This window comes from Bombina bombina, chromosome 9, assembly GCF_027579735.1.
Source record: "Bombina bombina isolate aBomBom1 chromosome 9, aBomBom1.pri, whole genome shotgun sequence".
Lineage (NCBI taxonomy): Eukaryota > Metazoa > Chordata > Amphibia > Anura > Bombinatoridae > Bombina > Bombina bombina.
Window position 1 is genome coordinate 15119655 of NC_069507.1, and position 16706 is coordinate 15136360.

Consider the following 16706-nt stretch of genomic DNA (forward strand, 5'->3'; position numbering starts at 1 on the left):
CAAAAGCCTGGGTCCCTAAACAGCCACACAATGCTGGCTCACAACCAAACAACTGTGTAAATTACAGGGAAAATAAATGTATTATTTTTTTGTAATTTTCCCTGTTTGGGCCTTGCACCCAGGCCTGCCTGGGGTTAACTGCCTGTGACTCTGGTGACAGTGCAGCTTCCTGAGAGTGCTGGTTTGCACCCAGGGCTGTGCATGTTACAGGGTCATAGGCCAAGGCCTGAGAGTGCTGACCCCTCCCGTGTTTTGTATATGTTTGGGGAGATTACATAAGCCTGTGCACCCTTCATTTTTACACAGTTGTTTGGTTGTGAGCCTGCATTGTGTGGCTGTTTAGGGACCCAGGCTTTTGGAAGAGACCTTGACGAGGTACCTGGGCTTTTCCCATTTGGCCAGATGCGGTAACTATCTCTTCCATTGCTGCTTTTTATCTTAGTTGTGAGCTTGTAAGTGAGTGCTGGACTTTCTTTGTGTGATATATAAATAATATGTGACTTTAACATAAAATGTAAACCTGTGCAGTACTTTATTTTGGACAGGAACAGAAGATAATCTCAAGTGAAATAATCGGTCTGCTAGTTTAATACACAGGTATATAGATTTGTCAGCAGATGCTAGTGTTCTGTAGTATACAGAGAAAACAAGCAGTGTGTCTAAGAGAGCAGGTAAGGTGCTAATAAGGTACATAATCTGTATGAGAGGAGCACAGTCTTTATAGTAATAGAAAAATACAAACCAGCGCCTCTTTCTTACCATATTGGGGGAGATGGGAGAAATCTTGGAATTAGGAACTGGGGGCAACACAAATGGAAATCGCTGGAGAGGCGAATATGGGTTAATAGGTTCCACTTTGGTTATTGGAATTGTGGTCTCATGTCTGATGTCATCTATAGAACAAAGCAGACACATTTAAGGACAGCGCTAGCCTGGTACAGCTAGGGGACATGCACAGCACCTGTAAAGTAGCCGCATTCGCTTAAAGGATCCATTTACAAAATGTGTGATTTCTATTCTGCATAAAATTAATATAAATATACGTTTTCCGCAGTTTACAACTCCTATCCCATCCAACTGTGTTTTATAACAGGGGATTGTGAGGATACAGCAATCAGAGGCCCTAAGGTATAATAGCTTTCTATATTGCTCTTTGCCTAGCGTCCCTATAGAGCACAGCCCTATTGCACATTTATTGGGCTTTACCTTATATTGTATAAATGGCTAAGTTATATTATTATTATTATACGGTCCTGGGGAGCTGCTTATTTGCAGAGGGGACCGCTGGGTCTGCGTAAGATTACAGTGTACACAGCAAGTGCATATTCCATATCAGATTTAATATCTAGTGTACAAGATCCGTATAATACAAAATGTGCTATATAAAAACGTACATTCACAGTGCACATGGCTAGGCATGTTATCCTTTTATGTAAACATTATGCCTTTCTTTAATAAAATCACATGTTTTATACAAAATAAAAGATTGTAAACAGAGGAACCTTCTACCCAAAGGGTCATATAAATTGCAGCATACTAAAGAGCAGAAGCTACCAGTGCTAGTTACATAGATGCTTACTTACCTGAAACAGACTCTTCCCAGTACCTGCGTATCAGCTGCTCTAAGCAACCCACCAGATCTCTCCATACGTCATCAAACAGGTGCGACAGAATCGCCTCCTTCCTGGAGTACTTGGGTGAAATAGGGGGGTAACCCATCCTCAGGCTGCCCTGGGAAAATGCTCTTGACCACTCAAACTGCTCATCATCCCTGTAGAGAAAACCAAATTGTTTGTGGCTCTAATCTCCCTTTCTCGTGCCCAGGAGAAGCGTTGTTTCAGAGATGAGCAAATTTACATAATGCACACTGAGTTTATTTCACTAACCAACAAGTTTTTTGTTTCGTTTTAGAGCCAGAATGTCAGCATTTGTAAAAAAGAAAAACAGTAGAACCTATTCTGGATATCGTAAGGCGCCAGCGTGAATACAGCTTCCGTGGGCCTGAGTCAGCCGAGACTCCTGGGATAATTACATCGTGTGCTGTGACAATAAATGCAATAACATAATAATATGCATCCTATCTGGCAGCACCACACAGTTATAGTTCCAACTCACTTTACCAACTGCCTTCACCTCTGACACAAAGTCTGAGCAAAGCAGAGAAGCTGTAAACGGCAATGGAGTGTGACGCTCGTATGGACAAAGTCAACAGTAAAACCCGATTTGTCACCTCCTGGCTTATGTGACAATACACAGTCATGACATTACACATACTCTCAGGGATAATGACCGCAAGTAAGCAAGATGCTTTACAAACCATCTGAGCATTATTTACACTTAGCACAAGCGCAGCCTCTCTGCATCAGACATTTACACCCAATGAGCACTGAGCCACAGCAGACACCAGCCAGAAACGCATTTCATGTAAACCACAACAGTAATAACAGATTTATTCAAATTCAGCATAAGTGTGACATTAGGAGGAGGAGTGTGACAAATTCAGCATGAGTCTAAGTGTGACATTAGGAGGAGGAGTGTGACAAATTCAGCATGAGTCTAAGTGTGACATTAAGAGGAGGATTGTGACAAATTCAGCATGAGTCTAAGTGTGACATTAGGAGGAGGATTGTGACAAATTCAGCATGAGTCTAAGTGTGACATTAGGAGGAGGAGTGTGACAAATTCAGCATGAGTCTAAGTGTGACATTAGGAGGAGGAGTGTGACAAATTCAGCATGAGTCTAAGTGTGACATTAGGAGGAGGAGGAGTGTGACAAATTCAGCATGAGTCTAAGTGTGACATTAGGAGGAGGAGTGTGACAAATTCAGCATGAGTCTAAGTGTGACATTAGGAGGAGGAGGAGTGTGACAAATTCAGCATAAGTCTAAGTGTGACATTAGGAGGAGGAGTGTGACAAATTCAGCATAAGTCTAAGTGTGACATTAGGAGGAGGAGTGTGACAAATTCAGCATGAGTCTAAGTGTGACATTAGGAGGAGGAGGATTGTGACAAATTCAGCATGAGTCTAAGTGTGACATTAGGAGGAGGAGTGTGACAAATTCACCATGAGTCTAAGTGTGACATTAGGAGGAGGAGGAGTGTGACAAATTCAGCATGAGTCTAAGTGTGACATTAGGAGGAGGAGTGTGACAAATTCAGCATAAGTCTAAGTGTGACATTAGGAGGAGGAGGAGTGTGACAAATTCAGCATAAGTCTAAGTGTGACATTAGGAGGAGGAGTGTGACAAATTCAGCATAAGTCTAAGTGTGACATTAGGAGGAGGAGTGTGACAAATTCAGCATAAGTCTAAGTGTGACATTAGGAGGAGGAGTGTGACAAATTCAGCATAAGTCTAAGTGTGACATTAGGAGGAGGAGTGTGACAAATTCAGCATGAGTCTAAGTGTGACATTAGGAGGAGGATTGTGACAAATTCAGCATGAGTCTAAGTGTGACATTAGGAGGAGGAGTGTGACAAATTCAGCATGAGTCTAAGTGTGACATTAGGAGGAGGAGTGTGACAAATTCAGCATGAGTCTAAGTGTGACATTAGGAGGAGGAGGAGTGTGACAAATTCAGCATGAGTCTAAGTGTGACATTAGGAGGAGGATTGTGACAAATTCAGCATGAGTCTAAGTGTGACATTAGGAGGAGGAGGAGTGTGACAAATTCAGCATAAGTCTAAGTGTGACATTAGGAGGAGGAGTGTGACAAATTCAGCATGAGTCTAAGTGTGACATTAGGAGGAGGAGGATTGTGACAAATTCAGCATAAGTCTAAGTGTGACATTAGGAGGAGGAGGAGTGTGACAAATTCAGCATGAGTCTAAGTGTGACATTAGGAGGAGGAGTGTGACAAATTCAGCATGAGTCTAAGTGTGACATTAGGAGGAGGAGTGTGACAAATTCAGCATGAGTCTAAGTGTGACATTAGGAGGAGGAGTGTGACAAATTCAGCATGAGTCTAAGTGTGACATTAGGAGGAGGAGTGTGACAAATTCAGCATAAGTCTAAGTGTGACATTAGGAGGAGGAGTGTGACAAATTCAGCATGAGTCTAAGTGTGACATTAGGAGGAGGAGGATTGTGACAAATTCAGCATGAGTCTAAGTGTGACATTAGGAGGAGGAGTGTGACAAATTCAGCATGAGTCTAAGTGTGACATTAGGAGGAGGATTGTGACAAATTCAGCATGAGTCTAAGTGTGACATTAGGAGGAGGAGTGTGACAAATTCAGCATGAGTCTAAGTGTGACATTAGGAGGAGGAGTGTGACAAATTCAGCATGAGTCTAAGTGTGACATTAGGAGGAGGAGGATTGTGACAAATTCAGCATAAGTCTAAGTGTGACATTAGGAGGAGGAGTGTGACAAATTCAGCATAAGTCTAAGTGTGACATTAGGAGGAGGAGGATTGTGACAAATTCAGCATAAGTCTAAGTGTGACATTAGGAGGAGGATTGTGACAAATTCAGCATGAGTCTAAGTGTGACATTAGGAGGAGTGTGACAAATTCAGCATGAGTCTAAGTGTGACATTAGGAGGAGGAGGAGTGTGACAAATGCAGCATAAGTCTAAGTGTGACATTAGGAGGAGGAGTGTGACAAATTCAGCATAAGTCTAAGTGTGACATTAGGAGGAGGAGGATTGTGACAAATTCAGCATGAGTCTAAGTGTGACATTAGGAGGAGGAGTGTGACAAATTCAGCATGAGTGTGACATTAGGAGGAGGAGTGTGACAAATTCACCATGAGTCTAAGTGTGACATTAGGAGGAGGAGGAGTGTGACAAATTCAGCATGAGTCTAAGTGTGACATTAGGAGGAGGAGTGTGACAAATTCAGCATAAGTCTAAGTGTGACATTAGGAGGAGGAGGATTGTGACAAATTCAGCATGAGTCTAAGTGTGACATTAGGAGGAGGAGTGTGACAAATTCAGCATGAGTCTAAGTGTGACATTAGGAGGAGGAGGAGTGTGACAAATTCAGCATGAGTCTAAGTGTGACATTAGGAGGAGGAGGATTGTGACAAATTCAGCATAAGTCTAAGTGTGACATTAGGAGGAGGAGTGTGACAAATTCAGCATAAGTCTAAGTGTGACATTAGGAGGAGGATTGTGACAAATTCAGCATGAGTCTAAGTGTGACATTAGGAGGAGGAGGATTGTGACAAATTCAGCATAAGTCTAAGTGTGACATTAGGAGGAGGAGGAGTGTGACAAATTCAGCATGAGTCTAAGTGTGACATTAGGAGGAGGAGGATTGTGACAAATTCAGCATAAGTCTAAGTGTGACATTAGGAGGAGGAGGATTGTGACAAATTCAGCATGAGTCTAAGTGTGACATTAGGAGGAGTGTGACAAATTCAGCATGAGTCTAAGTGTGACATTAGGAGGAGTGTGACAAATTCAGCATGAGTGTGACATTAGGAGGAGGATTGTGACAAATTCAGCATAAGTCTAAGTGTGACATTAGGAGGAGGATTGTGACAAATTCAGCATAAGTCTAAGTGTGACATTAGGAGGAGGATTGTGACAAATTCAGCATGAGTCTAAGTGTGACATTAGGAGGAGGAGTGTGACAAATTCAGCATGAGTCTAAGTGTGACATTAGGAGGAGGAGGAGTGTGACAAATTCAGCATGAGTCTAAGTGTGACATTAGGAGGAGGAGGATTGTGACAAATTCAGCATAAGTCTAAGTGTGACATTAGGAGGAGGAGTGTGACAAATTCAGCATGAGTCTAAGTGTGACATTAGGAGGAGGAGTGTGACAAATTCAGCATGAGTCTAAGTGTGACATTAGGAGGAGGAGGAGTGTGACAAATTCACCATGAGTCTAAGTGTGACATTAGGAGGAGGAGTGTGACAAATTCAGCATGAGTCTAAGTGTGACATTAGGAGGAGGAGTGTGACAAATGCAGCATGAGTCTAAGTGTGACATTAGGAGGAGGAGGAGTGTGACAAATTCAGCATAAGTCTAAGTGTGACATTAGGAGGAGGAGGAGTGTGACAAATTCAGCATGAGTCTAAGTGTGACATTAGGAGGAGGATTGTGACAAATTCAGCATGAGTCTAAGTGTGACATTAGGAGGAGGAGGAGTGTGACAAATTCAGCATGAGTCTAAGTGTGACATTAGGAGGAGGAGTGTGACAAATTCAGCATGAGTCTAAGTGTGACATTAGGAGGAGGAGGAGTGTGACAAATTCAGCATGAGTCTAAGTGTGACATTAGGAGGAGGAGGATTGTGACAAATTCAGCATAAGTCTAAGTGTGACATTAGGAGGAGGAGGAGTGTGACAAATTCAGCATGAGTCTAAGTGTGACATTAGGAGGAGTGTGACAAATTCAGCATAAGTCTAAGTGTGACATTAGGAGGAGGAGGATTGTGACAAATTCAGCATAAGTCTAAGTGTGACATTAGGAGGAGGATTGTGACAAATTCAGCATAAGTCTAAGTGTGACATTAGGAGGAGGATTGTGACAAATTCAGCATAAGTCTAAGTGTGACATTAGGAGGAGGATTGTGACAAATTCAGCATGAGTCTAAGTGTGACATTAGGAGGAGGAGGATTGTGACAAATTCAGCATAAGTCTAAGTGTGACATTAGGAGGAGGAGTGTGACAAATTCAGCATAAGTGTGATATTAGGAGGAGGATTGTGACAAATTCAGCATAAGTCTAAGTGTGACATTAGGAGGAGGAGTGTGACAAATGCAGCATAAGTCTAAGTGTGACATTAGGAGGAGGAGGAGTGTGACAAATTCACCATGAGTCTAAGTGTGACATTAGGAGGAGGAGTGTGACAAATTCAGCATGAGTCTAAGTGTGACATTAGGAGGAGGAGTGTGACAAATGCAGCATGAGTCTAAGTGTGACATTAGGAGGAGGAGTGTGACAAATTCAGCATGAGTCTAAGTGTGACATTAGGAGGAGGAGGAGTGTGACAAATTCAGCATGAGTCTAAGTGTGACATTAGGAGGAGGAGGAGTGTGACAAATTCAGCATGAGTCTAAGTGTGACATTAGGAGGAGGATTGTGACAAATTCAGCATGAGTCTAAGTGTGACATTAGGAGGAGGATTGTGACAAATTCAGCATAAGTCTAAGTGTGACATTAGGAGGAGGAGGAGTGTGACAAATTCACCATGAGTCTAAGTGTGACATTAGGAGGAGGAGTGTGACAAATTCAGCATGAGTCTAAGTGTGACATTAGGAGGAGGAGTGTGACAAATGCAGCATGAGTCTAAGTGTGACATTAGGAGGAGGATTGTGACAAATTCAGCATGAGTCTAAGTGTGACATTAGGAGGAGGATTGTGACAAATTCAGCATAAGTCTAAGTGTGACATTAGGAGGAGGATTGTGACAAATTCAGCATGAGTCTAAGTGTGACATTAGGAGGAGGAGTGTGACAAATTCAGCATGAGTCTAAGTGTGACATTAGGAGGAGGATTGTGACAAATTCAGCATGAGTCTAAGTGTGACATTAGGAGGAGGAGGATTGTGACAAATTCAGCATAAGTCTAAGTGTGACATTAGGAGGAGGAGTGTGACAAATTCAGCATGAGTCTAAGTGTGACATTAGGAGGAGGAGGATTGTGACAAATTCAGCATAAGTCTAAGTGTGACATTAGGAGGAGGAGTGTGACAAATTCAGCATGAGTCTAAGTGTGACATTAGGAGGAGGAGGAGTGTGACAAATTCAGCATGAGTCTAAGTGTGACATTAGGAGGAGGAGGAGTGTGACAAATTCAGCATGAGTCTAAGTGTGACATTAGGAGGAGGAGGAGTGTGACAAATTCAGCATGAGTCTAAGTGTGACATTAGGAGGAGGAGTGTGACAAATTCAGCATGAGTGTGACATTAGGAGGAGGAGTGTGACAAATTCAGCATAAGTGTGACAAATTCAGCATAAGTGTGACACATTCAGCATAAGTGTGACAAATTCAGCATAAGTGTGACAAATTCAGCATAAGTGTGACAAATTCAGCATAAGTGTGACAAATTCAGCATAAGTGTGACATTAGGAGGAGGATTGTGACAAATTCAGCATGAGTGTGACATTAGGAGGAGGAGTGTGACAAATTCAGCATAAGTGTGACATTAGGAGGAGGAGTGTGACAAATTCAGCATAAGTGTGACATTAGGAGGAGGAGTGTGACAAATTCAGCATAAGTGTGACATTAGGAGGAGGAGTGTGACAAATTCAGCATAAGTGTGACAAATTCAGCATAAGTGTGACAAATTCAGCATAAGTGTGACAAATTCAGCATAAGTGTGACATTAGGAGGAGTGTGACAAATTCAGCATAAGTGTGACAAATTCAGCATAAGTGTGACAAATTCAGCATAAGTGTGACATTAGGAGGAGTGTGACAAATTCAGCATAAGTGTGACAAATTCAGCATAAGTGTGACAAATTCAGCATAAGTGTGACAAATTCAGCATAAGTGTGACAAATTCAGCATAAGTGTGACAAATTCAGCATAAGTGTGACAAATTCAGCATAAGTGTGACAAATTCAGCACTATAGCTTCCCTTTGATAGATAACCTAATATTACATTTATTTCCGTGCAGATACTGAGCCCCTGGTTTAAATGATCTTCCCTGTGAGGAGATTTGCAGGGAACATGCTCAGTGCTGAAGAGAATACGGATGAGAATCTCACCTACAAGGCCTGACACCTAATATTACTTCTCTCACCTTTAGAGAAGACGTTGCTACTTTACACATAAACAGTAATACAACTCTAAGTATGCCAGAGTAGCAGATCTCATCAGGCCGCACAAAATGCTCAAGTCAAATAATCACAGGAAAGACAAAGTGAAAGCACAAATCAGAATAACTGAGGAACTCATCACGCATAAAACATTTTACTCTTCATGATACCCCAGAACCTGCACGATATGGCTGCCCCCAGCATGAACCTCTCAGACCTCTACAATTATCTAGCACAGCAAACATTCCCAAAGGATAGAGCAAAAAAACGACTATGATGGTTGATTCATGGTGGTAATGACAAACACTGTAGGGAACTTGAAGAATACCTGGAATAAGCACAAGGCTATCCTAAGTACTTACTAATGCCTGGGTTAAGCATAAGGAATGCCTGGGATAAACATAAGGCTATCCTACGTACTAACTAATGCCTGGGATAAGCATAAGGCTATCCTAAGTACTAACTAATGCCTGGGATAAGCATAAGGCTATCCTACGTACTAACTAATGCCTGGGATAAGCATAAGGCTATCCTACGTACTAACTAATGCCTGGGATAAGCATAAGGCTATCCTACGTACTAACTAATGCCTGGGATAAGCATAAGGCTATCCTACGTACTAACTAATGCCTGGGATAAGTATAAGGCTATTCTACATACTAACTAATGCCTGGGATAAGCATAAGGCTATCCTACGTACTAACTAATGCCTGGGATAAGCATAAGGCTATCCTACATACTAACTAATGCCTGGGATAAGCATACGGCTATCCTACTTACTAACTAATGCCTGGGATAAGCATAAGGCTATCCTACGTACTAACTAATGCCTGGGATAAGCATAAGGCTATCCTACTTACTAACTAATGCCTGGGATAAGCATAAGGCTATCCTACATACTAACTAATGCCTGGGATAAGCATAAGTCTATCCTACGTACTAACTAATGCCTGGGATAAGCATAAGGCTACCCTACATTCTAACCAATGCCTGGGATAAGCATAAGGCTACCCTACATTCTAACCAATGCCTGGGATAAGCATAAGGCTATCCTACGTACTAACTAATGCCTGGGATAAGCATAAGTCTATCCTACATTCTAACCAATGCCTGGGATAAGCATAAGGCTATCCTACGTACTAACTAATGCCTGGGATAAGCATAAGGCTATCCTACATACTAACTAATGCATGGGATAAGCATAAGTCTATCCTACGTACTAACTAATGCCTGGGATAAGCATAAGTCTATCCTACGTACTAACCAATGCCTGGGATAAGCATAAGGCTATCCTACTTACTAACTAATGCCTGAGATAAGCATAAGGCTATCCTACTTACTAACTAATGCCTGAGATAAGCATAAGGCTATCCTACTTACTAACTAATGCCTGGGATAAGCATAAGGCTATCCTACATACTAACTAATGCCTGGGATAAACATAAGGCTATCCTACGTACTAACTAATGCCTGGGATAAGCATAAGTCTATCCTACATACTAACCGATGCCTGGGATAAGCATAAGGCTATCCTATATACTAACTAATGCCTGGAATAAGAATAAGGCTATCCTAGGTACTAATTAATGCCTGAGATAAGCATAAGGCTATCCTACGTACTAACTAATGCCTGGGATAAGCATAGGGCTATCCTACTTACTAACTAATGCCTGGGATAAGCATAAGGCTATCCTACTTACTAACTAATGCCTGGGATAAACATAAGGCTATCCTACGTACTAACCGATGCCTGGGATAAGCATAAGGCTGTCCTACGTACTAACCAATGCCTGGGATAAGCATAAGGCTGTCCTACATACTAACCAATGCCTGGGATAAGCATAAGGCTATCCTACATACTAACTAATGCCTGGGATAAACATAAGGCTATCCTACGTACTAACCGATGCCTGGGATAAGCATAAGGCTATCCTACGTACTAACCAATGCCTGGGATAAGCATAAGTCTATCCTACGTACTAACTAATGCCTGGGATAAGCATAAGGCTATCCTATATACTAACTAATGCCTGGAATAAGAATAAGGCTATCCTAGGTACTAATTAATGCCTGAGATAAGCATAAGGCTATCCTACGTACTAACTAAAGCCTGGGATAAGCATAAGGCTATCCTACGTACTAATTAATACCTGGGATAAGCATAAGGCTATCCTAAGTACTAATTAATACCTGGGATAAGCATAGGAATATCCTACGTACTAATTAATGCCTGGGATAAGCATAAGTCTATCCTACGTACCAACTAATGCCTGGGATAAGCATAGGGCTATCTACCCTGAGTACTAATTAATGCTCGACATAACCATAAGGCTACCTTACGTACCAATTAATGCCTGTGATAAGCATAAGGCTATCCTACATATAAATTAATGCCTGGGATAAGCATAAGGATATCCTATGTACTAATTAATGCCTGGAATAAGCATAAGGCTAACATACATACTAATTAATGCTTGGGATAAGCATAAGTCTATCCTACGTACTAATTAATGCCTGGAATAAGCATAAGGCTATCATACATACTAATTAATGCTTGGGATAAGCATAAGTCTATCCTACGTACTAACTAATGCCTGGGATAAGCATAAGGCTATCCTACGTACTAACTAATGCCTGGGATAAGCATAAGGCTATCCTACGTACTAATTAATGCCTGGGATAAGCATAAGGCTATCCTACGTACTAACTAATGCCTGGGATAAGCATAAGGCTATCCTACGTACAAATTAATGCCTGGGATATGCATAAGTCTATCCTACGTACTAATTAATGCCTGGGATAAGCATAAGGCTATCCTACGTACTAACTAATGCCTGAGATAAGCATAAGGCTATCCTACGTACTAACTAATGCCTGGGATAAGCATAAGGCTATCCTACTTACTAACTAATGCCTGGGATAAGCATAAGGCTATCCTACGTACTAACTAATGCCTGGGATAAGCATAAGGCTATCCTACATACTAATTAATGCCTGGGATAAGCATAAGGCTATCCTACGTACTAACTAATGCCTGGGATAAGCATAAGGCTATCCTACGTACTAACTAATGCCTGGGATAAGCATAAGGCTATCCTACTTACTAACTAATGCCTGGGATAAGCATAAGGCTATCCTACGTACTAACTAATGCCTGGGATAAGCATAAGGCTTTCCTATGACAAAATAAGCTTACACTTTTAGGACATTTTGGGCTGACTTGTTGGGCCTATGGTGCTTATCTGTTGTCAAAAATCTATACTTCTTTGTTTCTTTGTTACCATCACGAGTACTGGAATATACAGCCACTCTTCATCAGCTCGATCCAGGATTACATCACATACAGGAACATGTTCCAGGCTTGGTTTAAAGATCAAGCTTCCTATGGTGACCACTAATGTCCTGTTCTTGCTACTTCCCTACTAGTTTCAGATTTCCTGAATATTGTTTCCCCCCCCAACAAGACTGCACGCACATACAAGCAGCACTTCCGGTAGTATGCAAGCAGCACTTCCGGTAGTATGCAAGCAAGCAGCACTTCCTGTAGTATACAAGCAGCACTTCCTGTAGTATACAAGCAGCACTTCCTGTAGTATGCAAGCAAGCAGCACTTCCTGTAGTATGCAAGCAAGCAGCACTTCCTGTAGTATGCAAGCAAGCAGCACTTCTTGTAGTATGCAAGCAAGCAGCACTTCTTGTAGTATACAAGCAAGCAGCACTTCTTGTAGTATACAAGCAAGCAGCACTTCCGGTAGTATACAAGCAAGCAGCACTTCCGGTAGTATACAAGCAAGCAGCACTTCCGGTAGTATACAAGCAAGCAGCACTTCCGGTAGTATGCAAGCAGCACTTCCGGTAGTATGCAAGCAGCACTTCCGGTACTATGCAAGCAGCACTTCCGGTACTATGCAAGCAGCACTTCCGGTAGTATGCAAGCAGCACTTCCGGTAGTATGCAAGCAGCACTTCCGGTAGTATGCAAGCAGCACTTCCGGTACTATGCAAGCAGCACTTCCGGTACTATGCAAGCAGCACTTCCGGTAGTATGCAAGCAGCACTTCCGGTAGTATGCAAGCAGCACTTCCGGTAGTATGCAAGCAGCACTTCCGGTAGTATGCAAGCAGCACTTCCGGTAGTATGCAAGCAGCACTTCCGGTACTATGCAAGCAGCACTTCCGGTACTATACAAGCAGCACTTCCGGTAGTATACAAGCTCACATACAGACCCAGGCTGTAGGCTAACTAAAAGCTAAATACCCCATAGTTATAAATGGTTTAGTTCTGAGATTACTCACTTGTCTCTGCTGTCAAATGCCAAATACTCCTCCATAACACCGTCTGACACAATCACCCCCATATCAGCTCCCTCTTCTTCCTCACTCCCCAAGGAAAAGTAGCAGCGAGTGCTGGGGAGCTCAGTGTGTTTCAGATCATTTGGAATAGAAGTTGGGAACCTTGTGCCGACAATTCCTAGTCTGCAAAACATAAGAGCGTCACAAGCCACAAAAGGCGCGTTAGACATGACCAGTACATGGATGAGTAGAGTACAGCATGGGTCATTACACGAGCACTGCACCCCATACACACACACACACGTCAGTGCACTCCCTGGTACTATACATGTTAGTTACAGCATGGGTCATTACACGAGCACTGCACCCCATACACACGTCAGTGCACGCCCTGGTACTATACATGTTAGTTACAGCATGGGTCATTACACGAGCACTGCACCCCATACACACACACACACGTCAGTGCACTCCCTGGTACTATACATGTTAGTTACAGCATGGGTCATTACACGAGCACTGCACCCCATACACACACACACATCAGTGCACTCCCTGGTACTATACATGTTAGTTACAGCATGGGTCATTACACGAGCACTGCACCCCATACACACAGTCAGTGCACGCCCTGGTACTATACATGTTAGTTACAGCATGGGTCATTACACGAGCACTGCACCCCATACACACACGTCAGTGCACTCCCTGGTACTATACATGTTAGTTACAGCATGGGTCATTACACGAGCACTGCACCCCATACACACATGTCAGTGCACACCCTGGTACTATACATGTTAGTTACAGCATGGGTCATTACACGAGCACTGCACCCCATGGTCACACGTCAGTGCACTCCCTGGTACTATACATGTTAGTTACAGCATGGGTCATTACACGAGCACTGCACCCCATACACACGTCAGTGCACGCCCTGGTACTATACATGTTAGTTACAGCATGGGTCATTACACGAGCACTGCACCCCATACACACACACACGTCAGTGCACTCCCTGGTACTATACATGTTAGTTACAGCATGGGTCATTACACGAGCACTGCACCCCATACACACACGTCAGTGCACGCCCTGGTACTATAAATGTTAGTTACAGCATGGGTCATTACACGAGCACTGCACCCCATACACACACACACGTCAGTGCACTCTCTGGTACTATACATGTTAGTTACAGCATGGGTCATTACACGAGCACTGCACCCCATGGTCACACGTCAGTGCACTCCCTGGTACTATACATGTTAGTTACAGCATGGGTCATTACACGAGCACTGCACCCCATACACACACGTCAGTGCACTCCCTGGTACTATACATGTTAGTTACAGCATGGGTCATTACACGAGCACTGCACCCCATGGTCACACGTCAGTGCACTCCCTGGTACTATACATGTTAGTTACAGCATGGGTCATTACACGAGCACTGCACCCCATACACACACGTCAGTGCACTCCCTGGTACTATACATGTTAGTTACAGCATGGGTCATTACACGAGCACTGCACCCCATGGTCACACGTCAGTGCACTCCCTGGTACTATACATGTTAGTTACAGCATGGGTCATTACACGAGCACTGCACCCCATACACACGTCAGTGCACGCCCTGGTACTATAAATGTTAGTTACAGCATGGGTCATTACACGAGCACTGCACCCCATACACACACACGTCAGTGCACTCTCTGGTACTATATATGTTGGTTACAGCATGGGTCATTACACGAGCACTGCACCCCATACACACACACACGTCAGTGCACTCCCTGGTACTATACATGTTAGTTACAGCATGGGTCATTACACGAGCACTGCACCCCATACACACGTCTGTGCACTCCCTGGTACTATACATGTTAGTTACAGCATGGGTCATTACACGAGCACTGCACCCCATACACACACACGTCAGTGCACTCCCTGGTACTATACATGTTAGTTACAGCATGGGTCATTACACGAGCACTGCACCCCATACACACACGTCAGTGCACTCCCTGGTACTATACATGTTAGTTACAGCATGGGTCATTACACGAGCACTGCACCCCATGGTCACACGTCAGTGCACTCCGTGGTACTATACATGTTAGTTACAGCATGGGTCATTACACGAGCACTGCACCCCATACACACACACGTCAGTGCACTCTCTGGTACTATATATGTTAGTTACAGCATGGGTCATTACACGAGCACTGCACCCCATACACACACGTCAGTGCACTCTCTGGTACTATACATGTTAGTTACAGCATGGGTCATTACACGAGCACTGCACCCCAGGGTCACACGTCAGTGCACTCCCTGGTACTATACAGGTTAGTTACAGCATGGGTCATTACACGAGCACTGCACCCCATACACACACGTCAGTGCACTCCCTGGTACTATACATGTTACAGCATGGGTCATTACACGAGCACTGCACCCCATACACACGTCAGTGCACTCTCTGGTACTATACATGTTAGTTACAGCATGGGTCATTACACGAGCACTGCACCCCATACACACACGTCAGTGCACTCCCTGGTACTATACATGTTACAGCATGGGTCATTACACGAGCACTGCACCCCATACACACGTCAGTGCACTCCCTGGTACTATACATGTTAGTTACAGCATGGGTCATTACACGAGCACTGCACCCCATACACACGTCAGTGCACTCCCTGGTACTATACATGTTAGTTACAGCATGGGTCATTACACGAGCACTGCACCCCATACACACACACACGTCAGTGCACTCCCTGGTACTATACATGTTAGTTACAGCATGGGTCATTACACGAGCACTGCACCCCATACACACGTCAGTGCACTCCCTGGTACTATACATGTTAGTTACAGCATGGGTCATCACACGAGCACTGCACCCCATACACACGTCAGTGCACTCCCTGGTACTATACATGTTAGTTACAGCATGGGTCATTACACGAGCACTGCACCCCATACACACACGTCAGTGCACTCCCTGGTACTATACATGTTAGTTACAGCATGGGTCATTACACGAGCACTGCACCCCATGGTCACACGTCAGTGCACTCCCTGGTACTATACATGTTAGTTACAGCATGGGTCATTACACGAGCACTGCACCCCATACACACACGTCAGTGCACTCCCTGGTACTATACATGTTACAGCATGGGTCATTACACGAGCACTGCACCCCATACACACACGTCAGTGCACTCTCTGGTACTATACAGGTTAATTACAGCATGGGTCATTACACGAGCACTGCACCCCATGGTCACACGTCAGTGCACTCCCTGGTACTATACATGTTAGTTACAGCATGGGTCATTACACGAGCACTGCACCCCATACACACGTCAGTGCACGCCCTGGTACTATACATGTTAGTTACAGCATGGGTCATTACACGAGCACTGCACCCCATACACACACACACGTCAGTGCACTCCCTGGTACTATACATGTTAGTTACAGCATGGGTCATTACACGAGCACTGCACCCCATACACACGTCAGTGCACTCTCTAGTACTATACATGTTAGTTACAGCATGGGTCATTACACGAGCACTGCACCCCATACACACGTCAGTGCACGCCCTGGTGCTATACATGTTAGTTATAGCATGGGTCATTACACGAGCACTGCACCCCATACACACACACGTCAGTGCACT

At 43.7% G+C, this 16706-nt stretch overlaps 1 protein-coding gene across 2 annotated transcripts in view; it reads right to left on the reverse strand.

Annotated features, from left to right (window-relative positions):
- The window catches only part of FAM149B1 (family with sequence similarity 149 member B1), an 88230-nt gene that overhangs the window by 54680 nt on the left and 16844 nt on the right, over positions 1-16706 (reverse strand). For both annotated transcript variants that reach the window (XM_053691898.1, XM_053691897.1), the window contains exons 7-9: positions 13007-13186; positions 1584-1771; positions 760-893 (exon numbers count right to left, since the gene is read on the reverse strand). In XM_053691898.1, coding sequence (XP_053547873.1) covers positions 760-893; positions 1584-1771; positions 13007-13186 — 502 coding nt within the window. The remainder of the gene's footprint in view (positions 1-759; positions 894-1583; positions 1772-13006; positions 13187-16706) is intronic.